General features: G+C 36.9%; 1 protein-coding gene and 1 pseudogene across 4 annotated transcripts; one reads left to right on the top strand and one right to left on the bottom strand.

The window, feature by feature from the left end:
* The first annotated feature begins 749 nt into the window (after window positions 1-749).
* On the top strand, window positions 750-5,170 carry LOC107870539 (zinc finger protein 4-like). 4 transcript variants are annotated; one of them, XM_047412951.1, is made up of 4 exons: window positions 750-1,082; window positions 2,324-2,402; window positions 3,788-3,864; window positions 4,227-5,170. In XM_047412951.1, the coding sequence occupies exons 3-4, from the start codon at window positions 3,850-3,852 to the stop codon at window positions 5,025-5,027; spliced, it is 816 nt and encodes a 271-aa protein (XP_047268907.1). In that variant the 5' UTR covers window positions 750-1,082; window positions 2,324-2,402; window positions 3,788-3,849; the 3' UTR covers window positions 5,028-5,170. The 4 variants fall into 4 exon arrangements, with proteins under 4 accessions (XP_047268907.1, XP_047268910.1, XP_047268908.1 ...); XM_047412952.1 differs by lacking the exon at window positions 3,788-3,864 and having other exon boundaries at window positions 760-1,082; XM_047412954.1 differs by lacking the exons at window positions 2,324-2,402; window positions 3,788-3,864 and having other exon boundaries at window positions 759-1,082.
* Window positions 5,171-6,504: 1,334 nt separating this feature from the next.
* LOC107871725 lies at window positions 6,505-14,091 on the bottom strand (annotated as a pseudogene).
* Window positions 14,092-25,907: the final 11,816 nt, after the last annotated feature.

Below are 25,907 nucleotides of genomic sequence, written 5' to 3'. Positions count from 1 at the left end.
GAAAAGATATGAGGAAATAAAACAAAGGATACAAGAAAACCCAAAATTATGAAAAGAAAAGAAAGGACAATGGAGATCGGAATGGGTATGTTATGGGTTTCCATGCAAGAGATAGAGAGAACAAGCAGGCTGAAAATGTTGCTGTAAAAGTTTATCACTTGTTTGGATGGTTGTTACATATTATTCATGATATCATAATGTATATGAATATGATGTTTGAATAAATTATACAATTTTCCATCCTTTTACAATTTACATAATGTCAATTATAAGAAAATAATCAAAGATAAAATGAAAAAAAAAAAAATAATCACACAAAATTGATTATTACTATAAAATGAGACTTTTCATCATTTCATAATAATAAATTTAATGATACGATAAATATTGTGTTTAAATTAACTATACGATATAATACAGTATCATAAAAAGAAGCGGTGCAATAGATGAAACTGTTTATCTCTTAACTAGAAATCTTCACTTTGAATTTTATATATGAAAATATTCTTAGTAGAAAATGTTATTCCTCACTAACTCTATTTGATAGGAATTCAAATTAGTTTATCTCCATGTAGATATCAAATGGAAAAAAAAAAAAAAAGTACAATACAATAGGGAAGAACCATCCAAACAAGTTAAAAGAAAAAACAGAATCTTGAAAATTCATTTTACTAAAACTTTCAACTTGTGTGTGTGAAGAGGATCCAATATCCTTGTCTTTGGTGGGACTTACACACACACACTTCTCTTCTAACTAAAATAGTAGTACTAATTTGTTTTTTCCTCTGTCTCTCTCCTCTCTTTGTCACACTGTTTTTTAATGCTTTGCTTTTTTCATCTGAATTAAACAAACAACTACCAAAATTTATAGTTTTTTAAGTTAGTGTGCTGCATTCTTTTCTCTGTCTCTCTCTCTCCAATGATCTTATCTCCATTTCTTACATGTTTTATTACTTACTACTTATCTCTCTTTCTTTCTTTCTTCTTCGCCATTTTTAGTAAAAACTAAGAAAACAATTCTGTCATGTCACTTCTTATTATTCTCTGCTGAGTCTGCTGCAACTTTCTTGAAATTTAAAAGGGTACTCTATGCTTTTACTGCCCCTTTTCTCTATGTTTTTTTCTTGATGATAATTAAAAAAGAATTATGGGTTGTTAGTAATTTTTTGTCTTTGTTATTGTCATAATCATCATTATTATTATTGTTACTATGATTATGGTACTTTAATTATTATTGTTCTCTTTGCAAATTTGGAACTTTGGGTTCATTTCTTGATCTACTATGAGTACCTTTGAATTTTGCTCTTCTGGTGTAGTTGAGGTGTTTAATATCTCAAAAGAATTGTGGGTTGTTAGTATTTTTTGTGATTGTTTTTGTTATAATTGTTGTTATGATGGTTACTAATGGAATGTTACTTCTTTAATTACATTTGTTCTCTTTGTAAATTTGGAGCTTTGGGCTCTTTTCTTGATCTACTATGAGTAGCTTTTGAATTTTGTTCTACTATGGTGCTTTGTTCCATATTGTAATTTAGATATATGATGCTTAGTTTAAGCTGTAGTTGTTTTATGGACAAAAATTTCACTATAGGTAAAAAATGAAGAGACTTCATTTTGTGTCTTTTCTTCCTTTTTTGGTACTAATTTATGACATGGTTTTGAGTTTAGTTGAGATGTAAATGTGGATTGGGATAGATCCCACCAAAGGGAATAATGAGAAACTTGGTTTCAGAGATAGGTGATTTTTCTCACTTGTTCTAGCCGTGGTGGACAGAGTTACCTAATACCATGGTGGGAGGGGCCAGGTATGTCATGGAATTTGTTTGAGGTGCGTGCAAGCTGGACCGGACACCACGGTTATCAACCAAAAAAAAACTAGTTTTCAGTTTGAGGAAAGATGGTAAACTGTTCCTTGAAAGCATAATAGGCTTTAGGTTCTTTATTCTGTTGTTGTTGATGAGCTCATTGTTTCATGGAAAATGGACATATTAATTTATATTGATCGGACTCTTCAAAATTGTTACCATACCCGTGTCGGATCCTCAAAAAAGGCAGTACTTTTAGAGGATCTAGCTTGAACCCATGGGCATCTTTCGATTGATTTTTGGTTCAATTAAGATTTATGTTAAGCATAAAGATACCTCTAGTGTAATGGTGTCCCTATAATTTGATGTTTTCCGGTTTCTCAATAATTGGTTGAAAATGAAGTGTTGAAATATTCAAACGAAAAGCGAAAGAAGGAAATGACTGGAATGGTATATTTTCCGAGCATAGGGATGTGATTCTTTTGCAGAATTTTCTGATGTTGCCTTTTGTTTCCCAGGTTTTTACAAAAAAAATGAATTTAGCTGGAGTTCAAGAATCTTTGGAGTTCTTATTTTTTCTCAACTGAAATTCTATAGGTATTCTCATTTCAACCTTTAACTAAAACCGTGTTAGCGTTATCTTGTTAACTTTTTTGTCATTTCTATCTGCTGTTTTTGTTAGTATCTGCTATTTTTCCCTTGAGCCAAGGTTCTATCAGAAACAATCTCTTAAGGTCTGCGTACACTCTACCCTCATCAGGCCTCACTTTGTGGGACTATCCTGGATATGTTATTGTTGTTGATTTGACTAACTTGAGAGATTACTGTGATAGCTACCACTCTAAATTTCAACATAAACTCGGTATTCAAGACTTTAAGCAGGTAGATATCTTCCCATATGTGATGTACTTCTATTTGATACATTGATAAATTCGTATGCCTTCTCATGGTATCTCATTACTGATCTAGAAAAGTACTTTTAGTAAACCAAACATTTTCTTTCATTGTCGATGATAATGGAAGAAAATGCTAAGAGGTAATCGGGAGGAGAAAGACCCAAGAAAAAGTCGAAATTAGCTACCATAGGAATATATGCTATTAAAAGAAAGATGTGAATTGTCAAATCTTTGTCCTTCAGATGATTCTGCTATAAATAAGGGTATGTCCTTAGAAAATCTGATAAGCTAGCTAATTCTTCTAACTTCTGTCGTGTCAATCACATTGAAACTCCTGCAGATGCACGAGATAAAATTGGAATATTGGGACCTTAGTTTGACAATATATTCAATTATGTGTTGAAAGAAAACGTAGGAATGTGATGTGTGTTTTTTTAAGCGTATTCTGGGGTATGTTCTCCTCTGCAGAATATCTATTGAATTCATACTTGGTTGTTAAGCTTTCAAGACACAAGGTAATTGATTGCATAATAGTTTCCCGAGGAGTGATAACAGATATAACGGAGCAACGTGTAATTGCTTAGATATAATGTACAACTCTTATCAGGCAATCATCTTTTTTGACAATCTTCAATGTTATGTTTTCCCTTCTCTAAACGTTCACTTCGAATGGGGGAGTGGGTGGGAAGGTAAAAGAAAATTTAAATAGAGAAGTTATATTCCACCTTGTAGAAGTCTAGTTTTCCTCTTTAATCATGGTAAAAGTTTATAGTTAATATATTTTGGAGTCTGACGGTGACTGGTATGACCTTGTATGCTCGATAGCTTATGTATATGACGAGCGACTCACATGTTTTAAGACTATGATATCCCTACTCTTCTTGGAAAAAAAGGGTAGCCTGGTGCACTGAAGCTCCCGCTATGCTCAGGGTCCGGGAAGGGCCCCATCACAAGGGTGTATTGTACGCAATCATACCTTGCATTTCTACCAGAGGCTGTTTCCATCCCTGCTCTTCTTGAGTTAAGCTAAAATATCCTGAGTTTACGCACTACTTGAATCATTTTTTTTTTTTGTAACTACTACAGATGTTATCCATTTTACACCCATGGATCACTTACATATGAAGTTATTGAGGTGAGGTCCATGAATGGTAGCCAACCAGGTTCGTGAACACTTGCAAATTCATTGCGTTTTGGAAATCTTTCCAATCGTAGTCGCGTCGTGCAAGCTAGTGCATGTTTGGCCTAGTGAACATGCAGAATTTGTTGCATTGACCACTTTACAGACTTAATTTTAATACCTAGATCATTCTGTGTTCCCATTAATCCTGTGTTTCATTCCATATATGTTGCTTGGACCCTCCCAAAATGTTGTTGCACTTGGGTCTGATCCTCCAAAAGTACGTGGCTTTTGGACAATGCACTACCCACCCATCCATTGGTCAATAGATCTTGTAAGTACTGTCCCAGTATGAAAAAATTATTTTGTGTTCAAAAACTCATGTACTTTATTCTACATATGCAGGTGAATCAAGCAACGGTGACCATCCATTCATTAAACAGTTCCTGTTGTTTACTGAAGCCTAAATCCGTACACGACTTATCTCCAAGCGTCATGAAGCCTGCAAATTTCAATCTTGAGTCAGAAGATGAGTCCGAAGTCAGCAACTGCCAAATGGGTTCAAACTTATCTGTCCAAGAAATTCACCCTGGTCCTTCCCTTAATCTTCAGCAGGAATCAATGCCTGTTACTCTTGACTTGACTCTTGGCTTCAACAGCAGTAATGCCGAGTTGAAAGCAGCCAATGGAGAGGCGAGTGACGAAGTAGTACCTCATCCTCCAACAGCAGCACTATCCAGGATTTTCTCGTGCAATTTCTGCAGGCGCAAGTTTTACAGCTCCCAGGCATTGGGAGGACACCAGAATGCACATAAGAGGGAGAGGACTTTAGCAAAGAGAGCAATGCGGATGGGAATGTTATCAGACAGGTACGCTAGCTTGGCATCGCTGCCCCTTCACGGAGCTGCATTTCGGTCTCTTGGCATTGAAGCACATGCTTCTGCACACCAACGCGCCTCGCACCATGAAACGCCTAGTCACGCAATTAGAAGCGGGGCGAGATTTGAACAAGGCTATTTTGGAATGCCAGTATTCGTGGAGGATGATGAAGTGGAGATGTTCTGGCCCGGTAGCTTCAGGCAAATAGAGAGAATTGGTGGCAATATGGGGTATAATTCAGGGCAAAGTTCAAGCATAAATTTTGTAGCTGTAGCTCCTCAAACTAGGACAGATCCAACATTGCCTGATCTTAATTTGAAACTTTGATGGTCTTTTTTTTTTTTTTTTTTCGCATTCTATTCTACTTTTTGTATCAGAATTTTCATAATGGTGGTATTACATTAGTGCTCTATTTGTACAGGAGATGAATGTTTAAGATTGTCTTGAGCTTTCAATTTTTACCCTTTTTGTATCTTGTCATTCCCAAATTTGTTTAGTTGACGGCTTTATTGTACAATTATATGATATTATTACAAAAGTACAGACTTGGGAGTCTTGACTTTTTACTTATGCAAACCTTTAACTTCCTCCTATAGTATACCAGTGCATCATGTTCATCATGTTATTAGTCTCAACAATTATTTTAATTGTGGAAGAAAGAAGTTTTAAGTTGACATCAAGAGAAATAAATAGTACATCCTTTCTGGTTTGTCACCCACCTAGTGTCCTGCGGTAGGGTCCGATTAAATTCAGATTCACTTCAAAAACATTTTCTAACAAAGGTGACTCATCAATAAGGCTCAAACATGACACTTTTGATTAAATATCAAGGAGTACTTACCACTCGTACAGTGACATTCAATTGTCCATAGTAATAGTTGCCTTTTTTTTTTTTCATTTTAGAAACTACTAAAGGGCAATTGTCCATTGATGACCATGCAAGGAAAATGATGTCTGAACAATACATTTGGTCACTTTCTTCATCAGACTCAGGGTCAATTGGGACATACTAATTCATAATTCAGCATTGAAACCTTCCAATTAAGAAATTAGAATATATCTCAGAGAGATTACACATCAAATAAGATTCATAACTAACAAATAACATGTGTTTGAACAATACATAGATATTCAAAAAATACTAACAATGCTTTGATTAAACAAAAAATATTAGTGACAAGTTTCATTACTGGAACCAGTAATCAGATGAACTGAGACTCCTAATGCATCATCATGCCTTGATACTCTCCTGTGAGAAAAGAGGAAAATAAGTAAGAGAGGAATGACGAACACGAAAATAATTGAATTTAATCTATGTTGATATAAAGGAACCTAATTTCTATGTAGTGCGCAATCCACAATACAACAACAACATACTCAGTGTAGTCCTACAAAGTGGAGTCTGGAGAGGGTAGAGCTTACGCAGACCGTACCCCGACCTCAGATATAGAGAGGCTGTTTTAGATAGATCCTCGTATCAAGGAAGAAAAAATGTCCAAACCGGTCTTGAAAAGAAGCAATAGAAGAAAAAAGAAACAACAAATAGCAACAAAACAGAAACTACAACAAAACAATAAGCTAATCGAGGTACAAGGAAAAACAGATAGTAAAAGAAATAGGACAATAAACTACACGAGCAATACTACGACTACTAATATGAACGGACAGCAAGACAATGCACCGCTACTAGAGACTATAGAGATAGATGCAATATTATTGAATTGGACTAACCTTTTTGCAAACTTCATTTTGTCGCGTTGTTGGAATCAGCTTCAGTAGGGAATAGTGAGCTTGAATTTAATACTTTCTGGATCAGTTTGCCTCTCTTTTCTCTTATGCTCTATTCTTTTGCAGATTCGACTGCTTTGCTAGTGTTGTCCAACGTCATCTCTTGAAGATGATCTAAATCGGCTAGCTCAAGTAGCAGGGCCTCAAGGTTAAGGCAGGAGACAAGAACAAGGTTCCTAAGTCTTGGGAAGGGACACTTTGATGCCTCCCATGATTCAAAGTCTGCCATCTCAATCCACAAGACCTGGAGTTTCTTAAAACCTCCCATCTCCATCTTTCAGGACTTCCCCGTGAATGCATTTTCTTTCAATTTTAGGACCTGAAGATCTTTCACCTGCCCCAGTCTATTCGCCTCGTTCCAGTCAAATCTTGTTTTTGATAGAGTTAACTTCTTCAAATACGGTAAACATTCGAAGAATGCTGAAGGAAGGTGAAGAGCTTTATCACTCTTATCATCATTTAGCAGTGTTAAATTTTCCAGGAACTTTAGAACTTTGAATTCAAAAGCCGTCAGATTGCCTTTAACACTTATTTTTTTGAGATTACCAGCCTTCGCAAGAACATCTTCCTTGCAGCTTTCTGGTGCAACCAGAGAAAGAGTTTGCAGATATGAATTAGTACTACTTGTTGAGGTAGTAGGGGGTGGCAATTTTGCACGTTTATTGGTGCGCAGATGGCTCAACTGTGGCATGTTCCATATGTCAGCTTTAACGTCAATTGTGGGCTTCGAAGTAATAAGCATAAGCGTTTGAAAATTCCAGAAACAACTAGAGCTTGAGAAGTTCTTTGAAATTGTTGGGTTATTGGGTGTTTTTTCCTTCCTATGTGGATAAATGAAGCCCAACTCACTTTTATCCATAGGTTCATTACTATGGAGCATATATATTGATCTTTTTAGGTCTTATTCACTATCACAAAAAGAGAGTTTTCAGCAGCCAAAGAGAGAAAAACAAAGCTGATTTTTACACCTAAATTCCAGCCACAACTGTCAACTTCAAATTGTGATTCCCGCTTCGTTTCTTGTCCAATTGAGCTGATTTTTGGAATGCTTGTTCCTCTCATATCAATATTTGATTAGGAACTAACGGAGCTTGATTTGGTGTCCTGTAGCTCCTTTTTTTCATTCCCGAACAGTAGTTGCATTTTTGATGCTTTCACTCCTTTATTTCTCTAGTGTTTGGCGTTGTGGTTTATGTATTATTTCTTGTTGTTTGACACTTGTTTTGTGGCCATTTTGGAGAACAATATTGTAACTATTTAGTGATTATAGTGGAGGTTTGGTCCCGTGGTTTTTACTCTTCACACCGAAGGATTTTCCACGTAAATTTGGTGTCTTGTGTGATTGCCTTCATTCTTGCCCTATCGTGTTTGTGTGGTAATTTTTTTTCTGCCATATTACTTTGTTTTGCTTGGTTTGCTTATCTCCTCTTAGTTCAAATTGGAAGGAAAAGTTTAGATTGGATATTCTTCCGCTGCTACCCTATCGGACTCTTTCGTAGTACCTCTGTCTTTCTCAACAAAGTGGTATCAGAGCGTTGGTTGTTATTGATTGCTGATTTGAATGATGGAGGCAAATAGGATCAAGATGATGTGTTTGAATGGTAGTAACTATCATACTTGAAAGGCAAGATAAAAGATCTTCTATTTGTCAAGAAAATGCATCTACTTGTGTTTGCGTCTACTAAACCTCAATCCATGACAGATGAGGATTGGAAATTTGAGCACTTACAGGTTTGTGGTTATATTAGACAATGAGTTGAAGATAATATTAGAAATCATATTGTGAATGAGACATATGCCAGAAGTTTGTGGGACAAGCTCAAGACACTTTATGCTTCAAAGACTGGCAATAACAAGTTGTTCCTGCTTAAGTAATTGATGAATATCAGGTATAAAGAGGATAGTCCTATTTCTGATCATATAAATAATTTTCAAGGTATCCTTAACCAGCTGTCCGCAATGGGTGTAAATTTCGATGAAAAAATTCAGGGACTTTGGCTTCTTAATACTCCGCCAGACTCTTGGGAGACTCTTCGAGTTTCTTTGACTAATTCTTCTCCTGGTGGTGTTGTAACTATGAAGAACGTTAAGAGTGGTGTCTTGAATGAAGAGATGAGAAGAAGATCTCATACCTCACTTCTTCATCTTCATACTTTGATATTTTAGTTACTGAAGTGAGAGGGAGAAATAAGTTCAGAGGTCCGAACGATAGAGATAAAACTAGAAGCAAGTCGAGGTCCAAATTGAAGAATGTACATGTGACTATTGCAACAAAAAAGGCATATCATGAAATATTGTTACAAGCATAAGAACGATATGAGACGGCAAAAGAATGAAAACGATAATAAAAATCGTGTTGCAGTTGTTGCTAATGATGATCTTCTTGTTACTTTTGGTGAGAATGCCATCAATCTTGTTCGTGATGAGTCTAGCTGGTTTGTGGATTCTGGTTCTACTTCTAATGTTACGCCAAATAAGGAATTATTTTTTTCTTATACTCTGGTAATTTTGGAATATTGAAAATGGGCAATAATGATGAAGTTAAAGTACTTGGCATTGGCACTGTTTGTTTGGAAAGTAACAATGGTTCCAAACTAGTTCTCAATAATTTCAAACATGCTCCAGATGTTCGCTTGAATTTGATTTCTGTAGGAAACCTTGATGATGATGGTTATGTTAACACCCTTGGTGCTGGCCAGTGAAAGCTTAATAGAGGTTCGATGGTTATGGCTCGAGGTGACAAGTTGTCTAACTTGTACGTATTTCATGGCTCTACTTCTAGAGGCTTGATAAATTTGGTGGAGAATGATACTTTATCAGAGTTATGGCATAGAAGGTTGAGTCATATGAGTGAGAAAGGGATTGATAGTTTGTCTAAGAAAAATTTACTTTCTGGAGTGAAACAAGCAAAGTTGAAGAAGTGTGTTCATTGCTTAGCCTGTAAACAGAAAAGAGTTTCTTTTTAGAGTCATCCGCCTTCAAGAAATCTTGATTTGCTAGAGTTGGTGCATTCTGATTTATGTGGTCCTTTTAAAGTAAGGTCTTATAGTGGTGCACTTTACTTTGTGACTTTTATTGATGATCATTCTCGCAAACTCTGGGTATTTCTTTTAAAGTCCAAGGATTAAGTACTTGATGTGTTCAAAGATTTTCAGGCCTTGGTTGAGACAGACAGGGAAGAAATTAAAATGCATCCGTTCAGATAATGGTGGTGAGTATATTGGTCCTTTTGATAGATATTGTAGAGAGCAGGGTATTTGACATCAGAAAACTACTCAGTTGAATGGTTTAGTAGAGAGGATGAATAAAACTCTACTTGAGAGGGTTAGATGTATGCTTTCAGATGCTAAGCTGCCAGATTCCTTTTAGGCAGAAAGACTTAATACTGTTGCTTATGTTATCAATTTGTCTTCTACTATTGCTTTGGATGGTGATGTCCCTGACAAAGTTTGGTCTGGTAAGAATGTTTCTTATGATCATCTTAGAGTCTTTGGGTGTAAAGCCTTTGTGCATATTTCTAAGGATGAAAGTTCAAAGTTGGATGTTAAAACTAGGCAGTATATCTTCATTAATTATGGTCAAGATGAATTTGGCTATCGTTTCTATGATTCAGTTTAGAAGAAACTTGTTAGAAGCCATGATGTTGTGTTCTTTGAAGACCAAATAATTGAAGATTTTGACAAAGCTGAGAAGGTTGATTCTCAGAGTAATGAGTGTCTAGTTGATGTTGATCCAATTTCTTTGACTACTATTCCCGAAGAAAATCTTTATGATGATGAAAATTAAGTTGATAATGAAGATGATAATTATGTTCAGAATAACCAGCATGATGTTGTTGATGCTCCAGTGCAAGTTGATATGGTAGATCAACAACTATTTGTTAATGTTTCGGAGAGTTTTCTCAGACAATCTACTAAAAAGAGAATACCTTCATCTCGTTATTCTCCCAATAAGTATGTATTCTTGATTGACGGGGAAGAACCTGAGAGTCTTGGTGAGGCCATGGAAAGTGAAGAAAAAGAAAAGTGGTTTGATGCTATGGAAGATGAAATTAAATCTTTGAATGATAATCATACCTTTGATTTGGTTAAACTGCCTAAAGACAGAAAAGCTTTGAAAAACAGGTGGGTTTTTTGGGTGAATCATAAATATGGTAACCTAGTTCCATGATACAAGGCTAGATTAGTTGTGAAGGAATTTAACCAGAAAAAGGAGTTGATTTTGATGAGATATTCTCTCCAGTTGTGAAGATGTCATCCATTCATATGGTTCTAGGCTTAGCTGTAAGTCTAGATTTAGAGGTTGAGCAAATGGATGTTAAAACTACTTTTCTCCATGATGACTTAGATGAAGAAATTTATATGGAGCAACCCGAAGGTTTTGAAGTCAAGGAAAAAGAGAATTATGTTTGCAAATTGAAGAAGAGCTTGTATGATTTGAAACAAGATCCTAGTCAGTGGTACATGAACTTTGGTTCCTTTATGAGCCAGCAGGGCTTTAAGAAGACTACTTCAAACCATTGTGTTTTTGTGCAAAAAATCTCTGATGGTGACTTTATTATTGTGTTGCTTTATATTGATGACATGCTTGTTGTTGGTCATAATGCTTGCAAGATTCAAAAGTTGAAGCAAGAGTTGAGTAAGTCTTTTTCTATGAAAGACTTAGGACCAGCAAAACAGATTCTTGGCATGCAGATTGTCCATGATAGAAAGGCCAAGAAGTTGTGGTTATCACAAGAGAAGTACACTCAGAAAGTACTTCAAAGGTTTAACATGGACAAGGATAAGGTTATCAGTACACCTTTAGCAATGCACTTTAAGTTGAGCACGAAGCAGTGTCCTTCCAGTGATGATGAGAAGAAAGATATGAAGAAAGTTCCTTATTCTTCAGCTATTGGTAGTTTGATATATGCAATGGTTTGCATAATACCGTATATTGCTCATGCTGTTAGTGTTGTTAGTCGTTTTCTTTCTAATTCAGGAAGAGAACATTGGAATGCTGTGAAGTGTATTATAAGATATCTTTGTGGCACTTCTAGTCTGAGTTTGTGTTTTTGTACAGGGAAGTCTATTCTTTGTGGTTATACTGATTCAGATATGGCCAGTGATGTTGATACTCCCAGGTCTACTTCAGGGTATTTGGTTACTTTTGTAGGGGGATCTGTGTCTTGGCAATCTAGGTTGCAAAAATATATTGCTTTATCTACTATAGAAACTGAGCTTATTACTGCCGTTGAAGCTTGTAAAGAATTTCTTTGGATGAAAAGATTCTTGGAGGAACTTGGTTGTGGTCAAGAGAGGTATGTGCTTCATTGCGATAGTCAAAGTGCCATACATCTTGAAAAGAATTCTACATTTCATGGTCGGTCTAAACATATTGATGTGAGATACCATTGGATTCGGGATGTGTTGGATTGTAAGTTGCTTGAACTTGAGAAGATTCATACGGATGATAATGGTTCCGACATGATGAATAAAGCTTTGCCAAGAGGGAAGTTTGAAGATTGTTTCATGATCGCCAGGATGGCGATCTCCTCCACATAGTTGGGAGGGGGAGAATAGTTGGGTTATTAGGTCTTTTTCCCTTCCTATGTGGATAAATGAAGCTCAATTTGGACTAACCCACTTTTTCCCATAGGCACATTACTATAGGACATATATATTGATCCTTTTAGGTCTTATTCACTATCACAAAAAGAGAGTTTTCAGCAGCCAGAGAAAGAAAAACAAAGCTGATTTTCGCACCTAAATTCCAGCAACAACTGTCAACTTCAAATTGTGTTTTCCGCTTCGTTTCTTGTCCGATTGAGCTGATTTTGAACTTCTTATTTCTCTCATCTCAATTTTTCATTAGTAATTGATGGAGCTTGATTTGGTGGCCTGTAGATCCTGTTCTTCATTCCCAAACAGTAGCTGCTGTTTTTGTTCTTTCACTCCTTTATTTCTCTCATGTTTGGTGCTGTAGTTTATATATTGTTTCTTGTTTTTTGGAACTTGTTTTGTGGCCATTTTGGAGAATAATATTGTAACTATTTGGTGATTATAGTGGAGGTTTAGTCCCATAGTTTTTACTCTTCACACCGAAGGTTTTTCACGTAAATTTGGTGTCTTATGTGATGCCTTCATTCTTGCCCTATCGTGTTTGTGTGGTAATTCTTTTGCTGCCATATTACTTTATTTTTCTTGGTTTTCTTGTCTTCTCTTAGTTCAAATTGGAAGGGAAAGTTTAGACTTGGATATTCTTCCGCTGCTACCCTGTTGGGCTCTTTCATAGTATCCCTGTCTTTCCTAACAGAAATCACTTGAGATAGAAACGTACCTCAGGTGGAATAATCGGTAAAATTCCTTGGAGAAACCAAATCTGAGAGGCTCAAAGTCCAAGACCCTGATAAGTGGAAATGCAATAGGGATGAGTTTGACATCGATGTTTGAAAGGTTAATTTGTTTTCATTTTGATGAAAAACATAAGAAAGATCTGACATGTTCTTCTGTTATGTCTTGGAGATGGAGCTTTTAGGAACAAATGATTGAATAGACAATCGACGAGAAGTATTTGAGTTTTGTATGGAAGGACTATCTTGACCTGGCGTGAGACATACTTGTTGTAGAAGACAGTGTCTAGTAGCCTACTTAATGCAAAACTGATGTACCATGTCGTGCACATGACATATTTTTATTTGACTGTTAGACCTTTTCTCCGTCACTATCACTAAATTCCTGTTGGCAAAGTAATTCAAATAACACTTAGCTATATCCTCAATGTTGCTACCCGGCAAGTTAGACATTATGATCCCCTCAGCAATCCACAGACAAATCAATTTCCAAGACGGGATATCAAAGCCTTGAGGGAAAGCACCAAAATACAAGAAGCAGACCTTTCTATCATCATGCAAATGATTATAACTCAATCCCACAACATTCAAGCATCTCTGAAGTTTGTCTTCTTTTATAAGGTGCTTCCCCACATTTTCCTTCACTACTTTCCAATTAATTTTGTTGGTACTTCCTCTTAAAGCTCCTGCAATTACCACAATTGTAAGTGGCACTCCATTATATTTTTCTACAATGGCTTCTCCATATTCTACTAACTCAACAGGACAACGGCTAACGCCAAAAGCTCTATTTTCCAACAGCCGAAAACTTTTCTCCTGATTCAGAAACTTCAGATTGTGAGGATCAATATTGACTTGTTGATAATTATCATCTTTTATTTAAATTGAAAATGCACATACTAACATTCAAATATATATTCAGTTTTTGTTACTGTGTTTCAGTAGCTGTTAGAAATGGGTCAAAAAACCTCAACATATTTTTAGGATAGCAGTTTATTTTTAGTCATTATCCTAGTTTAGTTGTTCCTATTTTCTAGGCATTATGCAGTCTTTTAGAAGTCTAGTTTTCTATTTCAGTTGTACTCCTTTTCTATTTATACTGATAGTTTGAAGTTCGATAAAATAACTCTTTCAATTACAATCATCTGACTGCTTCAGTTCATAACATTGGTATCAAGAGTCTTACTTCTTAAGGGAATTGTGAGTGTTTTTTTCTGAGTGTTTATCCAAATTTGTGGCTGCAAAACACCATTCAAACAATGGAGAATGCATGTTGTTTTTCTACTATGGCTCCACCAATTTTCGACGGAGAAAATTATCAAGCATGGGCAGTGAAAATATAGGCTTATTTGGAGGCTTGCGATTTATGGATGGCTATCGAGGAAGACTATGAAGTGCTTTCTTTGCCAGAGAATCTAACCATGGCTCAGATTAGAGCTCATACGGAAAGGAGAACAACAAAGTTCAAAGCTAAATCCTGTCTCTTTGCTGCAGTTTCTACCACCATTTTTAGTAGAGTAATGACATGTAAATCAGCCAAAGAAATTTGGAATTTCCTCAAGAAAGAGTACGAGGCAGATGAAAGAATCAGAGAAACGAAAATATCAAACTTGGTCAGAGAATTTGAGATGCAGAACGAATCTGAAACCATTAAGGAATGTTCTGATAGGTTGCTTCTGATTGCAAATAAGGTAAGGATACTTGGAACTGAACTTAATGACAACAGAATAGTTCCAAAGATACTTATAACCTTACCTGAGAGATATGAGGCAACTATTACTTTATTGGAGAACACTAAAGATCTATCAAGCCTTAGCTTGGCAGAGTTATTGAGTACTCTGCATACACAAGAACAATGAAGGATGATGAGGAAAGAAGGAACCATTGAGGGAGCCCTGCAAACAAAGTTGCAGCTTGATTCAGGTGCTGCCAGCGAGAATAAAGGAAAAGAAAATAAGGGAAATTATGGAAACTCTGAAGCTACATCTGAGAAAAATGCTACTGGTACCGCTAATAACAAAGAAGGCAAATATCCTTCTTGTCAACATTGTGGGAGAAGAAATCATCCATACTTCAAGTCTTGCAGAAAGCCTGATATAAAATATCAAAATTGTCAAAAACATGGTCATGCCAAGATTATCTACAAAGTGAAGTGTTTACAACAATAAAATGAGGCACAAATTACAGACCAAGAGCGAGAAGAGCAATTATTTGTGGCTACCTGTTACGCAAGCAAAAGTTTAAGTGAAAGCTGGATTATTGATAGTGGTTGTTTGAACCACATGACCAGTGATCAAAAGATTTTTAGAGAGCTTGACAAATCAGTTAAATCAAGAGTCAGGATCGGAAATAGAGAATACCTCCCAGCGGCAGGAAAGAGGACTGTAGAAATTGAGAGTTATAAAGGTACAAAACTTATTTATGAAGTTTTATTTGTTCATGAACTTGATCAAAATTTATTAAGTGTTGGACAACTGTTGGAAAATAGATTCAAATTATTATTTGAAAACAAGGCATGTCTAATTAGTGATCCTAGCAGTCAGGAAATGTTTAGAATCAAAATATCGAGAAATAGTTTTTCCTTGAATCCATTGGTGGAGGAACAAATAGCTTTTACAGGTCAGTACTCCATTGAAGAAATGTGGCACAAAAGGTTGGGGTATTTTTATCACAAAGCTTTGTTGTTTATGCAAAGAAGCAAAATGGTAAGTGGTTTACCAAACTTGGAGGAGCATCTCTCAAGTTGTAAATCTTGTTTGCTTGGCAAGAAGATTAGGCTTCCATTTAAAATTTTCACATGGAGAGCTAAAGAGAAGTTGCAGCTCATTCATACCGATCTCTATGGTCCACAAAGAACTCCATCGCTCAATGGCAGCAGGTATTATATTATCTTTATTGATGATCTAACAAGAATGTATTGGATTTATTTTATGACGTTTAAGTCTAAAGTTACTAGAATTTTCATGAAGTTCAAAGCTTGGATAGAAAATCAGAGCGAGCGACTGCAAGATTTAGGTCATTAGATCAAATAGAACTGAATATACATCATATAGGTTAAATTTTTTTTATGAAGAAGGTGGAATAGAGCACCAGATCACTGTCCTATATTCTCCACAACAAAATAGAGTGAGTGAGAGAAAGAATAGAACAATAATAGAGATGACCAGGTGTTTATTAAGAATAGAACAATAATAGAGATGACTAGGTATTTATTACATGAGAAGAATCTGCAGAAGAAATTCTGGGCAGAAGCAGCGAACACAACTGTTTTCTTACTGAATAGACTGCTGACAAGGGCAGTGGAAAAGAAGACTCCTTTTGAGGCTTGGTATGGTGTTAAACCTATTGTAAAAAATCTCAAAATATTTAGATGTATGTGTTTTTCTTATATTCCGCAGGTCAAAAGAGATAAGCTTAATGAGAAGACTGAACTAGGGATTTTCATTGGCTACAGTTTGATTTCTAAAGCTTATAAGATCTTTCAACCCCAACCAGGCAAGATTGTGGTAAGTAGAGATGTTCAATTCCTTGAAGATGAGAAATGGGATTGGAATGAGGAGTCTCAAGTTAAACATAATGATTCAAATCTTGATTATGATGAATCAAGGGATGATCAACCTATTAAGGAAACAAGGTCACTCTCTAATATTTATCAAAGATGTAATGTTGTTGTTTTTAAACCTGCAGGATACGAGAAAGAAAAAATTGATCAAAAAATTGATAGATATAATAAAGGAGGAGTTGGCCATGATAGAAAAGAACCAAACTTGGAAATGTAATACCTCGGGAAATTTTTTGTTGAAATTTTGTGTGTAAACGTGTTGGGCTCTATCTTCTAGAATAAATTATAAATATTCCGTCTAGAATGTCTTAGATTATGACCCAACATTGCGTAGAGTATTGAATAATCTTTCCAACGATATGTGGATCATCCAAAACGGACACCCAAGCGATGAGTTATGAACATTCTGATCGAACCATGAATAGTAGTGAATAGTAAAACGTGCAGGAAAAAGTACCGAGGCTTGGCGTATTTTTGCACCAAATCTAAATGATCATAATTCCTTGTACATAATGATCTGGGTGATCTAATATATATCAACGGAAAGCTCTGTGAGTCCTCTTTCTAATGAAATTGGTTTTATCCAATTTGTCTATCGGAGCAAAAAGTTATGGTCGATCTACTTCAACCTATCAAAAGCAAATTTATTGGTCAAATTCAAACGATCATAACTCCTCGTACACAATGATCTAGGTGAGATAATATATATCAATGGAAAGATATGAGAGTCCTCTTTCTAATGAAATTGGTTTCATATAATTTAGATATTAGAGTAAAACGTTATGGTTGATCTACTTCAGACTATCAAAATAGTCCATCAAAGGACAGATTCGAGAATTATTTGATTTTTAGGGGCTTTTTGGTCATTTTTCCTCACCCAAAATCCATCCAAACCCTATATTAAAGCCTATTAGTGGAATTATATGTTATATTTCATCAAATTCCCTCAAAAAGAAAACCCTAAGCTCCTACATCCAACTTCAAGAACCTCCAAAGTTCACTATTAATTCTACAAATTTATTCAAGATTCCAAGATCCTAGTCCAAGAACTCTAAGAACCATCATTCAAAGGCACGATTAACAACTCAAAAATGAGTATCGATCTAAAGTTCATCATTCAAGGTATGTGGGGTTTTTCAACAAGAACTCTCTTTCGTTCTTGTGCCCAAAAGTAATTTTCTTTACAAAGGCATGATTTTTATTTGACTTTTACGAATTTGAAGCATGAACCCATATCTTATGATGATTATTATGAAATCTTGATGTTTATGATTTTGAAAGATGAATTTACCTGTGTGGAGATATAAAGCATAAATCTTGAATGATATTTATCATGATTTTGATATTTGGGTTGTGAATCCCCATTGAAAATTGTATTTTTTTGAGAAAGTGTTTTATAAGCACGTTGATGTTGAATATTTGAGATACTTTGAATGATTTGACCATTTGATTTTAACGGAGTTGTTTTGAACTCGAGTGTGAAAGAAATCCACAACGTAGTTGATTTTGATAGATGGGAAGCATGATGGCTCCCGATGTATATTTATATATTACTGAAATTGTTTTGTTGTGGATTGTCTTTGAAATGATCTGAGCTAAGTTTGGGATAAATATTTAGCACCGAGTGGGAGGTATAAAGCGACCTTAGTTTCCTAGAACTACGTGCCCCCATAGGAGTGAGCCTGAGGCTGATTTATATAGTGATCACTAGTTTGTGTGGATTTGATATCGATAGTCCTACTTCGATGGAAAGGATAGGACGGCTCTCCCCAACGTGGGTTGTACGTTGGACTCTATGTAGCTCACATGGTTTATGTCGGTTATTGGATCTCCCAGTGTGTGTGTGTTTCCTTGTGTCTATGGTGAATGGTGAAGTGATTTGAAAGTGGAATTGTGAAAGTTATTCTTTCGAAAGATTTAAATGATAATTACATTATGAGAATTGATATTCTTGATGAACTGAAAGTGATTGACAAATTATATGATGACTCACATGTGTTATTGTACTTATTTCATCCTCTCATGATTATGATGATTTTCTTTGGGCTATGTGAGTCTTTCATACATCCTACATATTTCTTATAAATATTATGATGATGATATTTGTACAACTGCATACACCCCCATATACTCGGTTCCTTTCTATGATACTGACCCACATCTTCAGATAGGGGCTACATTTTCTCAGAATGTAGGTTCAGGTGCACAGTTCCAAGTTCGACAGTGATTCTTTGGGCACACTGTTCCACATCCTCTATTGTGGTGAGTCCTCTTGTTCTGAGGACGTGATGTCTGATGTTTGTTTCACAGAATCATTTACATTTGATAACTGAGTATGAGTCAGTTGGGGCATGTCTTAATGGCTCGCTGGTTTTATTGATTTTTTTAGAGGCTTGTCAGACTAGTATAGATGTTGGGAGTTGACTGATAAGTCATAGTTTGTTATCTTTCTAAAAATTTTTTTATTCTTGGATGATGATTACTCTGTTGAAATTTGAGGGTTATTTATGAAAACCCCATTGATTTGTGTTGAACTAAATGAAAATAGCTCAAAGGGTTAGCTTAGGGCTACTCGTAGCCTCAGGCACTGTGTAACACTCCGGGACCCATTTTTTGGGGCGTTACAAACTTGGTATCAGAGCCTAAGGTTTTAAGGTGTCCTAGGGAGTCTGACAAGCCGCGTTAAGTAGAGTCTTGATCATCGGTGTGTAACGCACCACATCTATGAGTAAGAGGCTACAAGATGTTTTAGGAAAAAGTATGATTCTTTCTTTCAGAAGTCTATTGTGCTTAAAGTGTCTCTCTCTGCTATTGATTCGTGCTCTCCTCTTTCAGAAATATGCCTCCACATTGAGCGAGAAGAAATAATAATGGTCAGCAACCTCAACCCGCTGACCCATTGAATGAACACGTGTCTCATGCTGAGTTTTGGGCAGCCTTTCAGGTGCTGGCCCAAGTTGTTACTGCAAATGTTCAGGCCAACCCGACCCCGGCTCCACAGCAGTAGGGAGGTGATTCAACTGCTGCCAGGATTTATGCTTTCATACGGATGAATCCACTAGAATTCTATGGGTCCAAGTTTGATAAGGATCCACAGTTATTTTTAGAGGAGATGTGGAAGATTACTTAGGTGATGCATGTATCTGAGGAACATAGTGTGGAGTTGGCTGCGTATAGGTTGAAATACTTTGCTTATGGCTGGGTTATTGCTTGGAGAAAAGGTAGAGGTGAGGGAGCTATCCTTACAACTTGGCAAGAGTTCCAAGATGCATTCCTAGATAAGTTTTTCCCTTTGGAGATGAGGAAGGTGAAGGTGGAAGAGTTTATGAACCTATGATAGGGCTCTATGACTGTTAGGGAGTACTGTCTAAAGTTTAATCAGTTGGCCAAGTATGCTTCTAACTTAGTAGCTGATAATCGGGCTAGTATGAGTAAGTTTATGACTGGAGTATCTAGTTATGTGGTTAAGGAGTGTAGGTCTGCTATGCTTAATAGTGAGATGAATATTTCTAGGCTGATGACTCATGCCCAATAGATTGAGGTAGACAAGATTAAAGAAAAAGATAGAATAAGAGGGAATAAGAGAGCTAGGTTCGAGCAGCACGGACAGGGTTAGACTAGATCGCAGGGAGGGAGTCGCCCTCAGTATCAGGATCGTTCATCTATGCCAGCACCGTCATCTGCTAGTGCTCCCATGCCTAGAGGTAGGCAGGAGCAAGGTAGAAGGTCATATGCATCCAGGTCCTAATATAGTGCTGGCAGTAAGCTAAATCATCCCCTATTTCCTAAGCGTGGTAGGGCTCATTCGAGTAAGTGTTGGGGTGAGAAGAGGGATTGTTTCCGGTGTGGTGACGTGGGTCACAGAGTTAGAGATTGTCCATAGGATGGACAAGGGCTTCGTGACTATCGCCCTTAGACCCAGAGTCAGACTGTTAGTGCTCCAGTTCTAGCGACTCACCCAGCCCCAGCTCAGGGCGCCTCTTTTAGCAATGCTGGCAGGCAGCACCAGAATAGATTTTATGCCTTACCATCCCTCCAGGAATAGGAGGAATCTCCTGATATTATTACTAGTATGCTTCGTATATTTCAGTTTGATGTGTATGCTTTATTGGATCCTGGATCCAGTTTCTCATATGTTACACCTTTGATTCCTGTGAATTTTAAAATGAGTCCTGAGATTATTCCTGAGCCTATCCTAGTTTTTATCCCAGTGGGTGATTTGATTATTGCCCAGAACGTATATAAAAAGTTTCCTGTTACTGTTCTTCATAGAGTCTTGTTGGTTGATCTGATTGAGTTAGACATGGCGGATTTTGATGTGATTCTGGGTATGGACTGGCTGTATTCTTTTTATGCCTCTATTGATTGTCGGACTCGAGTGGTCAAGTTTTACTTTCTGGGTGCATCCGTGTTTGAGTGGTCTGGGAATTCTGTGTCACCCAAGAGTCATTTTATCTCTTACCTCAAAGCTAGAAAGTTTTTTTCCAAGGGGTATATTTACCATTTGGTTAGAGTCAAAGACACTAAGTCTGAGACTTCAACTCTCCAGTCTGTTAATGTCGTCAATGAGTTTTCTGATGTCTTTCTGGATGATATCCTAGGGATACCTCCTAATAGAGAGATAGAGTTCGGGATTGATCTTCTTCTCAATACTCAGCCCATTTCTATTTCTCCTTACCGTATGGCCCCTACAGAACTTAAGGAGTTGAAAGACCAACTCAAAGATCTACTAGATAAGGGTTTCATAAGGCCCAATGTTTCTCCTTGGGGTGCTCCTGTGTTGTTTGTAAGAAAGAAAGATGGCTCTTTGCGTATGTGCATTGATTACCGCCAACTGAATAAAGTCACCGTAAAAAATAAGTACCCCCTTCCAAGAATAAATGATTTGTTTGACCAATTGCGAGGTGCAAGTTATTTCTCAAAGTTAGACCTTCGTTTCGGCTATCATCAACTCAAAGTTAGGGAGTATGACATCCCGAAAACCTCTTTCTGAACTCGTTATGGCCATTTTGAGTTTTTTGTTATGTCTTTCGGGTTAACTAATTCCCCAGCAGCTTTCATGGACCTCATGAAGATGTGTTTGTCATAGTGTTCACCGATGATATACTAGTGCACTCCCTTAGTGAGGATGAACATTCTGATTATCTTCAAACTGTCTTGCAAATCCTTAGAGATCACAAGTTCTTTGCCAAGTTCAGTAAGTGTGAGTTTTGGCTAAGGTCAGTTGCTTTTCTGGGCATATCATTTCTTTTGAGGGTATTAGAGTTGATCCCCAAAAGACCAAAGCTGTTAGAAATTGGCCTAGACCTATTTCTCCAACGAATATCTGAAGTTTATTGCGTTTAGCTGGCTATTACCACTATTTTGTTGAGGGTTTCTCCTCTATAGCGTCTCCTATGACTTGGTTGACCTAAAAAAAAGTGAAGTTCTTGTGGTCCGAATCTTGTGAGAAGAGTTTTTAGAAGTTGAAGACTCGACTCACTTCATCCCCTGTTTTGACTTTGCCTGATGGTGTTGATGGTTTTGTGGTGTACTGTGATGCTTCGAGAGTTGGGTTGGGTTGCGTATTGATGCAGAAGGGTAAGGTGATAGCTTATACTTCTAGACAGTTGAAACCCCATGAGAAAAATTACCCCACCCATGACCTTGAGTTGGCTGCTGTTGTGTTTTCTTTGAAAATCTAGAGACACTATTTGTATGGTGTCCATGTTGATGTTTTCACTGATCATAAGAGTCTGCAGTATGTGTTTATCTAGAGAGAATTGAATCTTAGGCAGAGACGATGGTTAGAATTGTTAAAGAACTATGATATGAGTGTGTTGTACCATCCGGGCAAGGCCAATGTTGTGGCGGATGCCCTAAGTAGAGTGTCCATGGGTAGTGTTTATCATGTGGTAGAAGGTAAGAAAGATTTGGCTCGTGATGTACATTGTTTGGCTAGATTGGGGGTTAGGTTGTTTGACTCTGCTAAAGGTAATATAGGGGTTCAGAGTAGTTCCAAATCCTCCTTCGTTTCGGAAGTAAAGGAAAAGCAATACTTAGATGCTAGTTTGGTCAGACTGAAGGAGTCAGTCAAGGACCAAAAAGTAGAGGTTTCCTCCCAAGGGGGAGATGGTATGTTGAGATTGCAGGGTAGATTGTGTATCCCGAATTGTTGATGGTCTGAGATAGAGGATTTTGGCTGAAGCGCACGGGGCGCGATATTCTATTCATCCTGGTTCCACCAAGATGTACCGAGACTTGCGGGAAATCTATTGGTGGAGTGGCATGAAGAAAGATATAGCAACATTTGTAGCTAAGTGTGCAACATGCCAACAGGTTAAGGTTGAACACCAAAGACCTGGTGGTATGATGCAAGAGTTTAGTATTCCCACCTGGAAGTGGGAAGAGATAAATATGGACTTTATGATTGGTTTACCTCCTTCCCGAAGCCATCATGATTCCATTTGGGTTGTGGTTGATAGGTTGACTAAGTCTGGTCATTTCTTGCCTGTTCATACTTCATATACTGCTGAGGATTACTCTAGATTGTATATCCAAGAGCTAGTCAAACTGCATGGAGTTCCCCTGTCTATCATTTCGGATAGGGGTACTCAGTTTACTTCACAATTTTGGAAAGTTTTTCAGAAGGGTCTTGGTACCCAAGTGCTTTTAAGTTATGCTTTTCATCCGCAGACTGATAGTCAGGCTGAGCGGACCATCCAGACCTTAGAGAATATATTGAGAGCTTGTACACTTGACTTTAAGGGAAGTTGGGATGATCACTTACCGTTGATAGAGTTTGCTTACAATAACAGTTTCCACTCTAGTATTGGCATGGCTCCATTTGAAGCCTTATATAATAGGAAGTGTAGATCACCCATAGGTTGGTTCGAGGTGGGTGAAGTGGCTGTGAGTGGTCCTGATTTAGTATTTGAGGCTATGGAAAAAGTTAAGTTGATTAGGGAAAGGTTGAAAACTGCACAGAGTCATCAGAAGTCATATGCGGATGTTAGAAGGAGAGACCTTGAGTTTGAAGTTGGTGACCTAGTGTATCTACATATTTTACCCATGAGAGGGGTAAAGAGATTCGGAAAGAAGGGGAAGCTTAGTGGCTGTTATGTTGGTCCTTACAAAATTCTTAGCCGTGTTGGTAAGGTAGCTTATGAGGTCGAGTTGCCTTCCGAGTTGTTCTCTGTTCATCCAATATTCCATGTCTCCATGCTTAGAAAGCATATTAGCGATGCTGTGGTAGTGGATTCCTCTGTGAGTGCTGACATTTAAGAAAATCTTTATTTTGTTGAGATTCCTATTGAGATTCTTGATTTCAGTGTTCGAAGACTAAGGAACAAAGAAGTTCCCTTGGTCAAGGTGTTGTGGCGAAACTAATCTGTTGAGGGTGCAACTTGGGAAGCTGAGGCATATATGCGATCTAAGTACCCGCACCTATTTTCCGCAAACTCCGATCAAGCCGAAGGTACCGTTCTTTCCTAAATCATGCACTTTTGATAAAAGTTGCAGCGGTTCAGCTGTCATTTATTATGTGTTCAGCTGTAGTTTCTTGAATTTATGCATTCTATGTTGCATTCGGAGTGAGAAACAATGTGGTGATGCGTCTAATGAATGATTTCAGCTGTATGCTCTATTCCCTATCTAATCTTGGCATGTCTAGAGTCATTCAAGGATGAATGTTTCCAAGGGGGGATGATGTAATACCCTGGGAAATTTTTCATTGAAATTTTGTGCGTAAACGTGTTGGGTTCTATCTTCTAGAATGAATTATAAATTTTTCGTGTGGAATGTCTTAGATTATGACCCACCATTGCGTAGATTATCGAATAAGATTTCCAACGATATGTGGATCATCCAAAACGGACACCCGAGCGACGAGTTATGAACATTCCGATCGAACCGTGAATAGTAGTGAACAGTAAAATGTACAGGAAAAAGTACTGAGGCCTGGCGTATTTTTGCTCCAACTTTAAATGATCATAACTCCTTGTACATAATGATCTAGGTGATCTACTATATTTCAATGGAAAGCTCTACAAGTCCTCTTTCCAATGAAATTAGTTTCATCCTATTTGTCTATCGGAGCAAAATGTTATGGTCGATCTACTTCAGCCTATCAAAAACGAATTTTTAGGTCACTTCAAATGATCATAACTCCTCGTACACAATGATCTGGGTGAGATACTACATATCAACAAAAATATATGAGAGTTCTCTTTCTAATGAAATTGGTTTTATCCAATTTGGATATCGAAGTAAAACGTTATCGTTGATCTATTTCAGACTATCAAAACAGTCCACCATAGGACAGATTCGAGAATTATTTGATTTTTAGGGGCGTTTTGGTCATTCCTCCTCACCCAAAATCCATCCAAACCCTATATTAAATCCTATTAGAGGCATTATATGTTATATTTCATCAATTCCCTCAAAAAGAAAACCCTAAGCTCCTACATCCAACTTCAAGAACCTCTAAAGTTCACCATTAATTCTGCAAATTCATTCAAGATTCCAAGTTCCTAGTTCAAGAACTCCAAGAACCATCATTCAAAGGCATGATTAACATCTCAAAAACGAGTATCGATTTGAAGTTCATCATTCAAGGTATGTGGGGTTTTTCAACAAGAACTCTCTTTTGTTCTTGTGCCCAAAAGTAATTTTCTTTATAAAGGCATGATTTTTATTTGACTTTTACGAATATGAAGCATGAACCCATATCTTATGATGATTATTATGAAATCTTGATGTTTATGATTTTGAAAGATGAATTTACATGTGTGGAGACATAAAGCATGAATCTTGAACGATATTTATCATGATTTTGATATTTGGGTCGTGAATCCCCATTGGAAAATTTATTTTTTTTAGAAAGTGTGTGTTATAAGCACGTTGATATAGAATATTTGAGATATTTTGAATGATTTGACCTTTTGGTCTTAATGGAGTTGTTTTGAACTCGAGTGTGAAAGAAATCCACAACGTAGTTGATTTTGATAGATGGGAAGCATGATGGCTCCCGATGTATATTTATAAATTACTGAAATTGTTTTATTGTAGATTGTCTTTGAAATGATTTGAGCTAAGTCCGAGACAAATCTTTAGCACCGAGTGAGAGGTATAAAGCGACCTTACTTCCCTAGAACTTCATGTCCCCGTAGGACTGAGCCTAAGGCTGATTTATATAGTGATTACTAGTTTGTATGGATTTGATATAGATAGTCCTACTCCAATGGAAAGGATAGGACGGCTCTCCCCAACGTGGATTGTACGTTGGACTCCATGTAGCTCACATGGTTTATGTTGATTATAGTATCTCCCAGTGTGTGTGTTTCCTTGTGTCTATGGTGAATGGTGAAGTGATTTGAAAGTGGAATTGTGAAAGTTATTCTTTCGAAAGATTTAAATGATATTTACATTATGAGAATTGATATTCTTGATGAACTGAAAGTAATTGACAAATTATATGATGACTTACATGTGTTATTGTACTTATTTCATCCTCTCATGATTATGATGATTTTCTTCGGGCTATGTA

The sequence above is a fragment of the Capsicum annuum genome, chromosome 5 (assembly GCF_002878395.1).
Source record: "Capsicum annuum cultivar UCD-10X-F1 chromosome 5, UCD10Xv1.1, whole genome shotgun sequence".
In the NCBI taxonomy this organism is placed as follows: Eukaryota; Viridiplantae; Streptophyta; class Magnoliopsida; order Solanales; family Solanaceae; genus Capsicum; species Capsicum annuum.
This window is presented reverse-complemented; position numbering and strand designations above follow the sequence as displayed.